Consider the following 17,463-nt stretch of genomic DNA (forward strand, 5'->3'; position numbering starts at 1 on the left):
GCCACTACAATCAGCACAGGTCGACCATAAATGTCCAAGGAATCATGTACATATATGAACTCGGTGGCAGCCAAACAGGTCGACCACCAGCACAGGAATATCTACACTTGCTAGCCGTTCTTTCATCTCTACGACAAGCTTCACACAGGTGGCTGCATGTGGCTGAAACGAGCAGGCTGAAACCAGCACCTCTAGGACCACCAGAACTGGATAGACAAGTGGCTGCATGTTCCAATCCAAAACTGGAGAATACCCAGAATTTGGATCACCAGATGTACCCAGAATTGGACATGATATTTATCTAACACTGTCATCCTGCAAGACAGTAGCAAAGAGGTTCTGAAAACTGAAAATAAGTTGCCATGTAGAAACACCTGACAGCAACAGTGATGAACTGAAGCTAGCTGAAAATATGTGGTTTCTGAAAACTGAAGATAAGTTGTCAAGTCTAGAGAAAGTACTTGAATACATTACATCACAAACAAGTCTAGAGAAAGTGCTTCAATACATTACATCATCTGAAAACTGAAGAAAGTACTTCAATACATTACATCATCACAAACAAGCCTGGAAACTAGTTTAAGACATGACATTGTCCTAATTTTCTAGCCAGCGTTCATCTTCTTCTTTGGAGTCAGTTTTTTGACAGCACGCCTCACTCTCTTCTGTGGGGTAGTACCAACTGTTTCTTGTGGAACATCAATGCAGACAATTTGGTGTCGACCAGAATCCCCTACTTCTGGCTGTGACGAAGAAGCTTCAGCTGGCTCCTTAGGAAACCATTTCTTTGTTGAGTTCTTTCTTGGTTTCCTTTTCCTGTGCAGATGATTATTAGATAAACAACCAAAATTAATTTATAAAAACAGATACGAGATTATAAGAGTACCTTTTCTTCGTTCCATTTAGGGGGCATTTGTAGCTAGTCTTCCTATGCCCTAACTCCCCACAATTAGGGCACTTGAATTTGCCTCGAATAATCTTCTTAGCTTTCTCACTTTCGTTTGCAGGCTTTTTTTTACTACTCCCACCTTCTAGACAACTCTTGAACCTAGTTTTCCTTTGACGTCCCACGCCTCTCTTGCCTAGTGGAGCACCAACCTCCTTTGCAAAATCCACCTTCGGCCAAAATAATTTGCTTTCAATTGGCTCCACCAATCTGTCATAAGCTTTCCTAAACATGTCAACTGAGTAGTAATCGTCGACAAACTCCTCCATCATTACATTTCTATATTGTTGTGCGGTAATTAGACATAATGCATGGTGGCAGGGCTTCCCTGTATGTTGCCATTCCTTACATGAACATTCTCTAAGATGAGCCTTCACCACATATCTAGAAAAACAATCACCATTGTCTCTCACCTCTGCAACATAGTCATCGCCTTTTATGACCTCCAAGTGTCCAAGTCCTCTAGTTCTTGCATTCAGTTGTGCTATGATAGAAGGTAAAATCTTTCCCTCCAACCTCCTTCCTATCCGCCTCCTCTTGTAAAATAGTTGCATGATCATTATCCTAATTTTGTCAGCCAGGTCACAAACAGGGAGGTCCTTGTAGTCCTTTATCCAGTTATTGAACACCTCAGCAATGTTATTTGTTACATAGTCGCATTTGATAGTAGGGTTGAATGCACTTCGGTACCACAACAAGGAATGGAACCTATCTAACCAAGCAGCAATATCAGGATTGCTTCTGACATTTGCAATGTACATGTCATATACTTCTGCCTTGTACGCCCTGGCAGCAGGGTACATGTATTCGGATCCAGCATATTGCTTGACATAATTGTTCATTAGGTGCCGGAAACACTCTCTTTTCTCAGCTTCTGGAAAAACATCCTTCATTGCATTTGTTAGCCCTTTGCAAGCATCAGAACACAATGCTAGGTTAGGTAAATCCCCGATGGCCTTGCGTAACTGTAGAAGGAACCAATGCCAGTTGTCCTCTGTTTCGGACTCAAAGAATCCATATGCAACAGGGAACATCCAGTTGTGGCCGTCGACGGCTGTTGCAGATGGTAGGTGACCATTCCATCTACCATTCAAAGCTGTCGAATCAACACTCAAGTAAGGTCTGCATCCATGTAAGAAACCACTAATACAAGGGCCAAGTGCACAGAAGAACCTACTAAAATAAACTCTGCCATCCTCAACACGTACATCAATTTCAATGACACTATCAGGTGACCTCTGCAATACAGCCTCCTTCCAAGAGAATAGAAGTTGGAAACTCTCTTCCCAAGTCCCAAACAACTGCTTCAAGGCTTTCTCTTTTCCATACCAAACTGTATCATAAGAAATGGTGCACTTGTACGTATCTTGAAGGAAAGTCTGTAAATCCTTTGCACCTGTGTGTGGTTTCTTCGCAAGGATAGGTAAAGCTTTAGCAGCAACCCAAGCACTGGTTGGTGTGCTTGTCCTCCTCCGGCCACTAGAAGTGCAAGTGTGATGATCATTCATCACAGTCACCTACAGAAGTATAAATGAAATGCACATTACTACTAAGGCATAAAAAAACTTCAACAAAATTAAAACTTTGACAATACCGTACAATTATGGTAGGTGACCCATCCCTCTCAATTCTTGCATGTATGCTCCAAGGACAATCACCACCTCGACAAAATCCTCTGTATTTCTTCGGGGTACTAGCCTCAATGCCTAACTCAAACTCTTTTTCTATGGCATACTGTCTCATAGCAAGTCTGAATTCAGCCATAGATGGATACATGCAGCCAACCGCCATGACTGGATGGTTAGAATCATACAAAACTCTACTCTCGTTTGGCAAAAAATCAACACAGGGCATGGAGGATGAAGAATCAACTCCAAACTCATTTGGATTATTTGAATCACCACAATGATTAGAAGCCTCCTCTCTCTCTTTGTTTTCTCGTTCATCTTCAGCCGCAAATCCAAGTTTCGAATACATAGCTAACTCACTGGGTACATGTTGAGGCCCTTCTTCATCCCATCGAAGATCAGGTCCAATACCCTCAAAATCAAATACTTGCACTGGGTCAAACACTGTTAACTGAAAATTGACAGTGCCCTACAAAAATTATGATGAGCAGTACAAATGAGAGTTGTCAACAATACACAAGTGCAGACTAATATATGAAATACATTTGTACAGCATTTCTACCCGATCTTCAGGACAAGCTGGTGGTGCCTCCAACCAAGAGTTATCAACGTCGTCGATCGTCAGAGCAGCATCGACCAACGGCGACGGATTGAGGGCCACCCCTGTGTCGCTGCCAACGACCTCGCCTGGAGGCAACGACGAGGATAATTCGCCGGCTGCTTGGACTGCGAGGTCCGGCGAGGGGACTGCCGGAGGTTGCATTGGGACTGCCGGGAGCAGTGGGGAGCGCCGGGAGCGAGGGGACTGCCGGGAGCAGTCGGGACCGCGGGGACTGCCGGGAGCAGTCAGTAACGCCGGGAGCACAATCAGTAACTGCTCAATCAGGGGACTGCCGGGAGCACAATCAGTAAATGCAGGAATGGACATGGTATATGATTATTTGAGTGTTCACATGAAATGTATTCTTCAGTCCCTCTGCTGGTTTTGCCTACATTGAAAAATCTACAGAGCCTGTGGAGCAACTGCTCAAAGCTCAACCCATCGATTTGGAAGAGTGGACTGTAACTCTGACACAAAACCGTGCTACTCTCACCCGCCATTCTCACACACCACACTATGGCAAATCTGGAAGCAGGGAAACAAGATTGTTTCTTCTGAGAAGAAGACCGCAGATCCCTAACAAGATTGTTTCTGGACAGAGCCAGCCGCCAGGGAGCAGTATGGGGCGCCACAGAAGATAAAAATTATGGGCACTCGAGAGGATACCTTGGAGAGGAGCGCCGTCGAGGAGATGAGCGCCGTCGAGGGCCGGGAGCACGGAGCAGTCGCGAGCTCGTCGAGGACAGAGCAGGAGCGAGCTAGGGGACGACGGACAGAGAGGGAGAGGAAGAAAGGAGAGAGCGAGCACGCGATCCGTTTTGAAGAACGGGGAATCCTTAGCGCACCGTAAATGCAGCCGGAACAAGTTAACCGACGGCGAGACTGTTAAAAGTGCCCACGAAGACAATTTTCCAATCGGAAGCCTATTATAATACTAAAATTCCAATTGCAAGGTTGAGGATAGCAAACTTCCGAAGCCCGCCGTTCGGGATACCTCTGCTCCAAATAACTCCTCTCCCTCACGTCTCTCTCTCACGTTTCTCTCTCTCTCCCACTCTCTCTCTCTCCCCTAATCTCTCTCTCTCCGCGCCTCCTCTTCCCAAGACCCGCGCGCGCACTCAGGCGCCCGGCTCCCCGCGCGAGCGCGCGCTCGACGCCGAGCCGCGGCACCGCCCGCGCGAGCCTTGCCGACGTCCGCGCGACGCGCCGCGAGCGCTCAGCCGCGCGCGCAGAGCCGCGCCCAGCGCCTGCTCCCAGCCGCCGCCCCGCAGCCCGCGAGCCGACTGTCGCGCTGCCGTCCGTCATCCGTTCGTTTATGCGCGCGGTTACTTCATCGTGTTAAGGAGATTAATTTCTACCGTTTCTTCCTTCCCTCGTTCCTCATCTCCATTACGTGCAGTAACAGCAGCACCATTGACAGCCTCTTGAATGACGCCAGTGACCTCTCCTCTCCCCTCCCTCTCTCTATAAAAGGGAACAGCAGAGCCTCCCCATTCCTGCCTACTCGAATTTGCCTCTCCCTCTAGCACTCCTCGCTCATCGCTAGTGCGTTGTCGTTCGTCGCCGGAGTTTGCCGCTCGTCGCCGGAGCCCGTGGAGTTCGCCGGAGTGTGTCGTTCGTCGCCGGAGTTCATCGGAGCCACGCACTCGCTGTCCGTAGTCGAGCCCCGCTCTCCGTCCGGTCGAAACCCGTCGATCCATCCCCGTCACACGCACGAACCCGAGGTTGATGACGACCCAAATTTATTTTATGTATTTTATAAAGTGCTTTTGATTCGATTCATGTGTTGTATAGTTTGTTTGTTGTAATATGAACACATGTGATTCCGATTTATGTATTTGTGTGCGCTATGGAATTTGTTAGAAATATGTGATTAGTAGTGCACCGTGTTATTTCATGTTAATCGACGCGTTGAATTTTGGATTAGGAATATGACAACATTTAGTAGTCACACGTTGGCGATAAAATGCTAGATAGGAATTTTTGTAGTTAAATTTGGTCACAATAAATTTTAGAAACTACTTGGAGAATTATAGGTGCATTTTTGATGGATTAGAAAATGGTATATAACTCATGTCATTTGAATAATATAGGATTTTAGATGATTTATCTAATTATTTTATTGGCATATTTTTTTATAAAGAAAGGAGAAAATATCATTGGTAGATGGCAAAATAGGTTTTTGCTAGTCAAATAAACATGTTCACAGATTTAGAACTTAAAATTGTTAGAGTACTAGTTTATGTCAAATAACCTCGCTTGTGTTAGAAAAATGTTCAATTAGTAGTTTATGTAGATTTTTAGAATATTAATATTATTAAATTCATTCTTGCTATACTAACTAATTTGAGTTAGAAGGAATAAAAGGTATTAATTTAGTTATTAGTATTAAAAGATAATAAGTATTATTTAATTTCATTGATGGTGTTAAAATAAATTAATATTAGTTAAAATTATATTTATTGCACCCACTCATAAATTCACCATTAGGATTCACATTAATAGCCACAATTGAATTAATAAGTATTTACGCGATTAGTACGTAATTAAGATATGATTAGTGCGATAGGTTAATGTGTGCTTAATGACGTATTGGTGTATGTTTATGAATGGTGCATGTTTATTTATTGGTGTATGTTTTATTTTTGTATGTGCGCTATGCGACCCTATTAGAAGCGGATTGTGCGGTAGACGATCCGAACTCGTTCGAAGACGATCCGTAGGACCCGCTTGAGCAAGGCAAGTGGATTCTCCCTCTGCATATTCTGTTTGTACCTACTCATTGCATACAATAATGTTTACTTTTCGATATATTGCATAATTTGATGGGCTTACCTAATTAAGGATTTCCTAGATTTACTACCTGTATTCCTTGTTTAACCTGGGAAAATAATTAAGCTGTGCAAGATTCATGCTACCGCTCAACTTAATGATTCTTAATGTCACTCTTGATTGGTTTTAATGTTCCAAAAATGTTAATTTGCAATTATGACATTAACCCGATGGTTAAAATAACTTTATTATAAACTTAATTGGAATATGGAGTGACCACCCAGGATAACAGTGCAACCCGAGTGCTATCATGGCTCTGGCTTTGGTAATTAGCTCTATATGCTTAGTGCCTAGCAACCTTACCTGAAATATGGGCAAGAGGGGGAGCGGTAGGTGCTGGCAGCCCACGTTAACATGGGGTTGTATTCTTGGCTAAGGTACTTCACCTAGGGGGCCACCACCATCGTGTTTAGAAACCTTAGCGGGTTGCTTCGTATTAAGTGTATTTTGTGAAAGCCTCATAATGGATCCCTAGCCATTCACCTCGGCAGTGTTTAAGGGTCCGATCAACCCGGGCTAGATGGGATACATGGCTTGTGGGTAAAGTTGTACCACCTCTGCAGAGTGTAAAACTGATATATCAGCCGTGCTCCCGGTTATGAGCGACCTGGACTCCTCACATGATAATTGAACTTGAAGATGGAATTAAATTGAGATCCGATGATCTGCCAATAAATTGCTTAAGTGATTTCACTTAAGTGTTTTTGCTATATTCATATTCCTTTGTTTAAATGGGATATTTGGGATTCACACTTATTAGTAAGACAGGTGTTGTTAATAAAATATTGACCAACTAAAAAGCTTACTGCTCAACCTTAGCCTCACCTTGTTATACCTGCATTAGTTTTTCCCCCACTTGCTGAGCCCCGACCATAAGTGAGCTCACCCTTGCTAATATTTTGATCAGAGGGTGATGCTGGAGACTTTGATGGAGATTTTATCGACGACGATGATTTCTAAGTCTAACGATGCGCCGGTCATCTTCCTGTGGGAGATTGCCCCTGTTATTTATATTCCGCTCTACTTTGATGTGATACTTGTTTAAGACACAATGTCTCAGATGATGTAATAAAGTATTCTACTCTCTTTACGCCTTTATTGCATTGTCTTTTGATATATTACACTTGTGACGTCAACATATGTGTGGAAATGGATCCTGGCACACATATGGTATGCGCTCGGTTCTACCCCCTGGAACCGGGTGTGACACCGGTTTTTTACGGTGAAGATTATAATATGTGGAGTGACAAAATGAGGCATCATCTAACCTCACTCCACACAAGCATTTGGAATGTTGTTGAGTTTGGTGTACCGGTACCATCCGTAGGGGATGAAGACTACGACTCCGACGAAGTGGCCCAAATCCACCACTTTAACTCCCATGCCACCACTATACTCCTCGCCTCTCTAAGTCGAGAGGAGTATAATAAGGTGCAAGGGTTAAAGAGTGCGAAGGAAATTTGGGACGTACTCAAGACCGCGCACGAAGGAGACGAGGTGACCAAAATCACCAAGCGGGAGACGATCGAGGGGGAGCTCGGTCAGTTCTGACTCAACCAAGGCGAGGACCCTCAAGCCATGTACAACCGCTTGAAGACCTTGGTGAACCAAGTGCGCAACCTCGGGAGCACCAAATGGGATGACCATGAGATGGTCAAGGTTATTCTAAGATCCCTCGTATTTCTTAATCCCACGCAAGTTCAATTAATTCGAGGGAATCCTAGATATACTCAAATGTCTCCTGAGGAAGTAATAGGTAATTTTGTGAGCTTTGAGCTGATGATCAAAGGCTCAAAGAAGATCATCAAGCTAGATGGCCCCTCCGCGCCCGAAGCACAACCGGTTGCATTCAAGGCGAGGGAGAAGAAAAAGGAAGAGTCTACATCAAGTAGACAACCAATCGACGCCTCTAAGCTCGACAATGAGGAGATGGCGCTCATCATCAAGAGCTTCCACCAAATCCTCAAGCAAAGGAGGGGGAAGGATTACAAGTCCCGCTCCAAGAAGGTTTGCTACAAGTGTGGTAAGCCCGGTCACTTTATTGCCAAATACCCTATTTCTAGTGACAGTGACAGGGCGACGACAAGAAGGGGAGAAGAAAGGAGAAGAAGAGATATCACAAGAAGAAGGGCGGCGATGCCCATGTGTGCCGCGACTGGGACTCCGACGAGAGCTCCACCGACTCCTCCTCCGACGAGGATGCCGCCAACATCACCGTCACCAAGGGACTCCTCTTCCCCAACGTCGGCCACAAGTGCCTCATGGCAAAGGACGGAAAAAAGAAGAAGGTTAAATCCAAATCCTCCACTAAATATGAGTCCTCTAGTGATGATAATGCTAGTGATGAGGAGGATAATTTGCGTACCCTTTTTGCCAACCTAAACATGCAACAAAAAGAAAAATTAAATGAATTAATTAGTGCCATCCATGAAAAGGATGAACTCTTGGACACCCAAGAGGACTTCCTAATCAAGGAAAACAAAAAGCATGTTAAGGTTAAAAATGCTTACGCTCTAGAAGTTGAAAATGTGAAAAATTGTCTAGTGAGCTAAGCACTTGCCATGATACTATTGCCAACCTTAGAAATGAAAATGCTAAACTTATTGCTAAGGTTGATTCTAATGTTTGTAATGTTTCATTTCCCAATCTTAGAGATGATAATGTTGATTTACTTGCTAAGATTGAAGAATTGAATGATTCTCTTGCTAGTCTTAGAAATGAAAATGAAAAATTGACTGCTAAGGCTAAAGATTTTGATGATTGCAATGTTACTATTTCTAACCTTAGAAGTGAAAATGATATATTACATGCTAAGGTTGTAGAATTAAAATCTTGCAAACCCTCTACATCTACCGTTGAACATACTTCCATTTGCACTAGATGTAAAGACATTAATGTTGATGTTATCCATGACCATCTAGCTTTAATTAAGAAACAAAATGATCACATAGCTCAACTTAATGCTAAAATAAATGAGCATGACTTAGAAAATGAAAAGTTTAAATTTGCTAGAAGCATGCTCTATAATGGGAGACGCCCTGGCATCAAGGATGGCATTGGCTTCCAAAAGGGAGACAATGTCAAACTTAATGCCCCTCCTAAAAAATTGTCTAACTTTGTTAAGGGCAAGGCTCCCATGGCTCAGGATAACGAGGGTTACATTTTGTACCCTACCGGTTATCCCGAGCACAAAATTAGGAGAATTCACTCTAGGAAGTCTCACTCTGGCCCTAATCATGCTTTTATGTATAAGGGTGAGACATCTAGCTCTAGGCAATCAACCCGTGCCAAATTGCCTAAGAGGAAAGCTCCTACTGCATCAAATGATCATAGCATTTCATTTAAAACTTTTGATGCTTCTTATGTGCTAACCAACAAATCAGGCAAGGTAGTTGCCAAGTATATTGGGAGCAAACACAAGAGCTCCAAAACTTGTGTTTGGGTACCCAAAGTTCTTGTCTCTAATGTCAAAGGACCCAAAACTGTTTGGGTACCTAAAATCAAGAACTAAACTTGTTTTGTAGGTTTATGTATCCGGGGGCTCAAGTTGGATCATCGATAGCGGGTGCACAAACCACATGACAGGGGAGAAGAAAATGTTCTCCTCTTATGAGAAAAACCAAGATCCCCAACGAGCTATCACATTCGGGGATGGAAACCAAGGTTTGGTCAAAGATTTGGGTAAAATAGCTATATCTCCTGGCCATTCCATTTCCAATGTTTTTCTTGTTGATTCATTAGATTACAATTTGCTTTCCATTTTGCAATTATGTCAAATGGGCCACAACTGTCTATTTACTGATGTAGGTGTCACTGTCTTTAGAAGGAGTGATGATTCAATAGCATTTAAAGGAGTGTTAGAGGGTCAGCTATACTTGGTAGATTTTGATAGAGCTGAACTCGACACTTGCTTAATTGCTAAGACTAACATGGGTTGGCTCTGGCATCGCCGACTAGCCCATGTTGGAATGAAGAATCTTTATAAGCTTCTAAAGGGAGAGCACATTTTAGGATTAACAAATGTTCATTTTGAGAAAGACAGGATTTGTAGCGCATGCCAAGCAGGGAAGCAAGTTGGTGTTCATCATCCGCATAAGAACATCATGACAACTGACAGGCCACTGGAGCTCCTACACATGGATCTATTTGGCCCGATTGCTTACATAAGCATCAGCGGGAGTAAGTACTGTCTAGTTATTGTGGATGATTATTCTCGCTTCACTTGGGTATTCTTTTTGCAGGAAAAATCTCAAACCCAAGAGACCTTAAAGGGATTCTTGAGACGGGCTCAAAATGAGTTCGGTTTAAGGATCAAGAAAATAAGAAGCGACAACGGGACGGAGTTCAAGAACTCTCAAATTGAAGGCTTCCTTGAGGAGGAGGGCATCAAGCATGAGTTCTCTTCTCCCTACACCCCACAACAAAATGGTGTAGTGGAGAGGAAGAATCGAACTCTATTGGACATGGCAAGGACCATGCTTGATGAATACAAGACTTCGGATCGGTTTTGGGCCGAGGCAGTTAACACCGCCTGCTACGCTATCAACCGGTTGTATCTACACCGAATCCTCAAGAAGACATCATACGAACTCCTAACCGGTAAAAAGCCCAATATTTCCTATTTTAGAGTCTTTGGTAGCAAATGCTTTATTCTTGTTAAAAGAGGTAGAAAATCTAAATTTGCTCCTAAGACTGTAGAAGGCTTTTTACTAGGATATGATTCAAACACAAGGGCATATAGAGTCTTTAACAAGTCCTCAGGACTAGTTGAAGTTTCTTGTGACGTTGTGTTTGATGAGACTAACGGCTCTCAAGTAGAGCAAGTTGATCTTGATGAGATAGGTGAAGAAGAGGCTCCGTGCATCGCGCTAAGGAACATGTCCATTAGGGATGTGTGTCCTAAGGAATACGAAGAGCCTCCAAATGAACAAGATCAACCATCCTCCTCCATGCAAGCATCTCCACCAACTCAAGATGAGAATGAGGCTCAAGATGATGAAGAAGAAGATCAAGAAGATGAGCCGCCTCAAGATGACGGCAATGATCAAGGGGGAGATACAAATGATGAAAACAAGGAGGATGAGCAAGTTGCAAGGCCGCCACACCCAAGAGTCCACCAAGCAATCCAACGAGATCACCCCGTCGACACCATCCTCGGCGACATTCATAAGGGGGTAACCACTAGATCTTGTGTTGCAAATTTTTGTGAACATTACTCTTTTGTTTCCTCTATTGAGCCACACAGGGTAGAGGAAGCACTTCAAGATTCGGATTGGGTGATGGCGATGCAAGAGGAGCTCAACAACTTCATGAGGAATGAGGTATGGCATTTAGTTCCACGTCCTAACCAAAATGTTGTAGGAACCAAGTGGGTCTTCCGCAACAAACAAGATGAGCATGGTGTGGTGACTAGGAACAAAGCTCGACTTGTGGCCAAGGGATATTCACAAGTCGAAGGTTTGGATTTCGGTGAAACCTATGCACCCGTAGCTAGGCTTGAGTCCATTCGTATATTATTAGCCTATGCTACTTACCATGGCTTCAAGCTTTATCAAATGGACGTGAAGAGTGCCTTCCTCAATGGACCAATCAAGGAAGAGGTCTATGTTGAGCAACCTCTCGGCTTTGAAGATAGTGAGTATCCTAACCATGTCTATAGGCTCTCTAAGGCGCTTTATGGGCTCAAGCAAGCCCCAAGAGCATGGTATGAATGCCTAAGGGATTTCCTTATTGCTAATGGTTTCAAAGTCGGAGAGGTCGATCCTACTTTATTTACTAAAACTCTTGCAAATGATTTGTTTGTATGCCAAATTTATGTTGATGATATTATATTTGGGTCTACTAACGAATCTACATGTGAGGAATTTAGTAGGATCATGACACAAAAATTCGAGATGTCAATGATGGGGGAGTTGAAGTATTTCTTGGGATTTCAAGTAAAGCAACTCCAAGAGGGAACCTTCATTAGCCAAACGAAGTATACTCAAGACATTCTAAACAAGTTTGGAATGAAGGATGCCAAGCCCATCAAGACTCCCATGGGAACCAATGGGCATCTCGACCTCAACACGGAAGGTAAATCCGTCGATCAAAAGGTATACCGGTCGATGATAGGTTCATTACTCTATTTATGTGCATCTCGACCGGACATTATGCTTTCCGTATGCATGTGTGCAAGATTCCAAGCCGGCCCTAAGGAAGCTCACCTTACGGCCGTAAAACGAATCTTGAGATATTTGGCTTATACTCCTAAGTTTGGCCTTTGGTACCCCAGGGGATCCACATTTGATTTAATTGGTTATTCCGATGCCGATTGGGCAGGGTGCAAAATTAATAGGAAGAGCACATCGGGGACTTGCCAGTTCTTGGGAAGATCCTTGGTGTCTTGGGCTTCAAAGAAGCAAAATTCTGTGGCTCTTTCAACCACCGAAGCCAAGTATATTACCGCAGGTCATTGTTGCGCACAATTGCTTTGGATGAGGCAAACCCTTAGGGACTATGGTTACAAATTAACCAAAGTTCCTCTTCTATGTGATAATGAGAGTGCAATCCGCATGGTGGATAATCCCGTTGAGCATAGCCGTACTAAACACATAGCCATTCGGTATCATTTTCTAAGGGATCACCAACAAAAGGGGGATATCGAGATTGCATATGTTAGCACCAAAGAACAATTAGCCGATATCTTTACCAAACCATTGGATGAACAAACTTTTACCAAACTTATGCATGAGCTAAATATTCTTGATTCTAGGAATTTTTATTGATGTCTTGCATACATAGCTCATATATATACCTTTGATCATCTCTTTCATGTGCTATGACTAATGTGTTCTTTCAAGTCCATTTCATGCTAAGTCATAGATTGAAAGGGAAAAGGAGTCTTCGGCGAAGACAAGGCTTCCACTCCGCTTCATCGACTCATTCATCCTTCGCCGTCGCTCCACCTCTCCAACTTTGGTATAATCTTCACTCCTTTATTTTTGTCCAAAGGGAGAGAAAGTAGTTTAACAAGGGCTTATATTTCACTCAAATATCCGTTTTTGGCGATTCATGCCAAAGGGGGGAGAGAGTATTAGCCCAAAGCAAAAGGACTGCACCACCACCAATTTCAAAAATTTATTTGGTATGGAGTCTATTAATTGGTGAAGTTTTTCAATTGGCATCTTATTTTGATAAATTTTCAAATTGGTAATACCCTCTTCAAAATTAATATCTAAAACCCTCTTGAACACTAAGAGGAATATTTTATTAAGGGGGAGTTTTGTTTAGTCAAAGGAAAAGCATTTGAAACAGGGGGAGAAAATTTCAAATCTTGAAAATGCTTCTCTAAATCTTATTCATTTACCTTTGACCAGTTGCAAAATGTCTTTAAAAAGATTTTACAAAAGAATTTGCAAAAACAAAACATGTGGTGCAAGCGTGGTCCAAAATGTTAAAATTATAAAGAAACAATCCATGCATATCTTATGAATTTCTATTGGCTCAATTCTAAGTAACCTTTACACTTACAAATATGCAAACTAGTTCAATTATGCACTTCTATACTTGCTTTGGTTTGTGTTGGCATCAATCACCAAAAAGGGGGAGATTGAAAGGGAATTAGGCTTACACCTATTTCCTAATTGATTTTGGTGGTTGAATTGCCCAACACAAATAATTGGACTAACTAGTTTGCTCTAGTCTATAAGTTCTACAGGTGCCAAAGGTTCACAAAAAGTCAATAAAAAGACCAAGAATGGGTTCAAACAAAGAGAGCAAGGGACAACCGAAGGCTGCCCTGGTCTGGCGCACCGGACTGTCTGGTGTGCCACCGGACAGTGTCCGGTGCACCAGGGAACTCCAAGCTGAACTCTTCACCTTCGGGAAATCTCAGAGGCGCTTCGCTATAATTCATCGGACTGTCCGGTACACCACCGAACAGTGTCCGGTGCCCCAGGGGAGAACGACTCTGAACTCGCCAGCTTCGAGAATCCGCTCCGCTAAAATTCATCGGACTGTCCGGTGAGCCAGCGGAGCAACGGCTACTTCGCGCGCAACGGTCGACTGCAACGCATTAAATGCGCGCCAGCGCGCGCAGAGGAGCAGAGCACGCGCGGGTGGTACACCGGACAGCCTACAGGGCTTGTCCGGTGCGCCACCGGACAGCCAGGCGGGCCCACAAGACAGAGCTCCAACGGTCGGAACCCAACGGCCAGGTGACGTGGCTGGCGCACCGGACAGTGTCCGGTGGCACACCGGACTGTCCGGTGCGCCATGCAACAGATAGCCTCCCAACGGCCACTTTTGGTGGTTGGGGTTATAAATACCCCAACCACCCCACATTCAATGGCATCCCAGCTCGCTGGTGATCGGCTGGGAGCAATACTGGATGGCTGGGTGTGTGATGACCTTGTGGAGCTCGCAGTGGCTTCAATTTATAGGGAGCGACAGCAGTGGCCAGGAATTTCAGTGGTGACGCGCGGCGGTCGGAGGAGGGGGAGGTCACTGGCGCGCGTGAATTCGTGTTCAACGCCGTGGCAGTCACTCCGACGATGGACAGCGGATTACAGCGGTTCACGGAGATCCGGTGGAGGTGCCAGGGTACGTGGCGCCAAGCCGTGCGACGGCTGTCACCGGCGAGCTTATCTGCACAGGCCGCAAAGCAAGGGGGGTACGGCGGTGAGTCACCGGAGTTATCTCCAGGCGAACAACTATTACCTGGCAGACTTATCGGGTCATCGGTGGCGTAAATTGCAACGGCGACGGCGCGAATCGCGGCGGAGGTCGTCGGCGGTGAGATGCGCGGTTGCTTTGATCCAGCCCTGGTACTGTACAATGGCGAAGGATCTTCAGAGCGCCTGACAGACGAAGTTTAGAGCAGATTTTCTCCTAATTCTTTATGACAACATACCCAAGGCTCTGCATCAAAGTTGTAGGGCTACAAACCAGCTATAACTTTGCTACATTGGGTTCCCACAAAAAGTCACTGGATCTCGCTTAAAATTAAGCCCTAAGTTCATGTAATCCTTCTGTCAGTCTGAAATTCAGACTTTAACAGCCTGACAGCCTAACTTTGGGTGTGATTATCTCCAAATTCTTCATAACAATTGTTCTTACACTCTTAAGCAAAAATTTTCTCCTTTGATAGGTCTACAAATTTGATGTGGTGACCTAGGGCAAAAACCCTAAAATTTGAAAGCTACAGAGCTCCAAAGTTGAGCCCATATCACTGATTTTCAGACTTCATCAAAAGGGTCAAGTATGGCTCTTTTGCACTTAAGTCCAAATCTCAAGTTTTGGATTGCAAATCTTCATGATTGTGAACCCTATGACTTAAGACACTTTATTAACATGGTTTTTGCACTTTAGTCCAAAAGTGGACTAATTTTGCACTTAACCCCCTAGGGTTTAGGTTTAGGGTTCTCCAGGGTTCCCATTAGGGTTTTTGGTATCTCAGGGGTGTAAATGCAATGTAGGTCCATCTTTGATAACATTTTATGATTATTTTACTTAATCTTTGTAGTTTTCTCTATTTGGGTCCTGTTTTACCCTTCTAACCCTATTTAAGGTTAAGTACCCTACACTAGGGTCTCATTTACAAAATGCCATACAATCCAACTTGCTTGAAATTTTTACCTAGTGAATGCATCCTAGGTGTGTCAAACATATGCAATGCCAATGCTTATGATGTTATGCTCAAGTTTTAGTAACAGTAACACCAGGGGTGTTACATGAATTTGTTTTGAACAAAGCTCAGAGACTGACATTTGATTCATCATCACCAAATGGGATCCTTATGTTCCGAGAGCTTAGCAAGATAATCTTGGCTTACAGATCACGAATTCTATTGCTTCCTAATGGCGCATACATTTATGGAAGTAAATACAAAGGCATATGGATCTCACCCACTGTTCTTTCAAGGGGTGAGTAAAAATGTGTTTAGTCCTGCTAATTCTATATATACTGCAAGTGAGTTGATTATAGGTTCTATTAGGGTAGTTCGATGAAATGCCTGCAAGAGCCTGGCAAGTTTTTGAAATGGCAAGCTAAGTAACTGAGTTCTTTTGTGCGCAACATCTAAGGATATGTCTGTTGCTGAGTAAGCTATTGGAGAAGGACCACTAACGAAATAATGGGTCAAACTCGATCTGTTTTGCCAAATTGAACAGAATGATTTGCATTGTAGTATAATTTGATTTGTATCAATTTAGTTTTATATTGGTTGTTGACAAAGAATTTATGAAATATTGAGGTTGATAATATATGTGGCGTTCGTTTTTATGTAATCATTGCTCACTAATATTTTGTCGAATATTTTATATTATATATATATATATATATATACATTACTGAGAACATAAGGGGTCCCTCGTGCTCTGCAAAGGTACAACCAATCATGATTATGGAGGAGCATGGCGGCGAAGGTCAATTGGCGTCCGACCACGATTTGCATGTGGCTTGTGCTCGTCGCCACCGCAATGACGCCCACCCATGTGCTCATCAACCTTAATTGTTTAGAGTGCTGAGTTTGGCAAGTTAGCAGCATAATCTTTCCCCAATAATCTACACTGTCTAACTGTGAAACTGACAGAGGAGTGGCTTTGAAATTATAATCCTTCACCAAGGTGCATTACATTTTACTCCACATGATAGATTCATTCGATGTGTAAGGCTTTTAAGGTTTATAAAAATTCTTAATTTTTAAAAGATGCTAACAAGAACACAAAATGGTAATTAGTTTTTTTTTTGAATTTTAATATATTTTATTATAATATGTTCACTTTGTAGCAACGCAGGGACGTTTACCTAGTCTAACCATTTATCTAAACATATGTGTGACAAACTGTGGAGCAAACCATGTGACGTTGGCAAGGATGCATTGGGCGAGCCGCGAGCCTTGCCAAGCTATGCGTATGCTTTGCAGTATTTATCTTCAGGAACCAACATGACATATTGACATGGGCGAGATAGTGTTGTCGGCCTGGCGAGTGCTGTTTCGCGCGCGGCCCTTCAGCAGACAGAGGCCGAGGCAGCACGATCTGTTACGCACAAGGGCTCCACCTGGCCTCGCCATGGCCCATGGTGCCCGGGCCCAACTATATATATAAACCGAGACCAATGGCAGCCAGCACTCTTCATCATTCATCGCCACGAAGAAAAAGTCAAAACGAAAAGAAAAAAAAGCATGGCTGCTGGCTGCTGCAACGAGTACTTGAAAACGACGGAGTCCTACGCGGAAACGACCGACCTCCGGCTTCATTCCTTGCCACGTCCACCTCCTTTTCCGTCTTCTTCCACACGGCGGCCAGGCCACTCCGGACTTGGCCCTCGTTTTCTCGCTCCGCGTTCCGCAACGCTGACAACGGGCACCGGGGACTTTGACTAGCGACCGCCGGTCCTCCTCCTCCCCTACCCCGGCCTCCCGCCATGAAAACATGTCACGTCCGCTCCAAACCCACCAACCTCGCCACCAC

At 43.8% G+C, this 17,463-nt stretch overlaps 1 protein-coding gene across 1 annotated transcript; it reads right to left on the minus strand.

Moving 5' to 3' along the window:
- Positions 1 to 605: 605 nt before the first annotated feature.
- On the minus strand, positions 606 to 4,480 carry LOC103628236 (uncharacterized). Its single transcript, XM_008648475.1, has 6 exons — positions 4,294 to 4,480; positions 3,842 to 3,933; positions 3,137 to 3,448; positions 2,546 to 3,043; positions 887 to 2,463; positions 606 to 816 (listed from the first exon to the last, which is right to left on the minus strand). The coding sequence occupies exons 1-6, from the start codon at positions 4,478 to 4,480 to the stop codon at positions 606 to 608; spliced, it is 2,877 nt and encodes a 958-aa protein (XP_008646697.1).
- Between the last annotated feature and the right edge of the window lie 12,983 nt (positions 4,481 to 17,463).

Source organism: Zea mays, chromosome 5, assembly GCF_902167145.1.
Source record: "Zea mays cultivar B73 chromosome 5, Zm-B73-REFERENCE-NAM-5.0, whole genome shotgun sequence".
Taxonomy (NCBI): domain Eukaryota; kingdom Viridiplantae; phylum Streptophyta; class Magnoliopsida; order Poales; family Poaceae; genus Zea; species Zea mays.

Coding starts and splice junctions, on each gene's coding strand:
- LOC103628236 (XM_008648475.1), bottom strand. CDS start 4,480: ATGACGGACGGCAGCGCGACAGTCGGCTCGCGGGCTGCGGGGCGGCGG. Junction 2,464..2,545: donor ATGGGTCACCTACCATAATT/GTACGGTATTGT, acceptor ATACTTCTGTAG/GTGACTGTGATGAATGATCA. Junction 817..886: donor CTAAATGGAACGAAGAAAAG/GTACTCTTATAA, acceptor TCATCTGCACAG/GAAAAGGAAACCAAGAAAGA.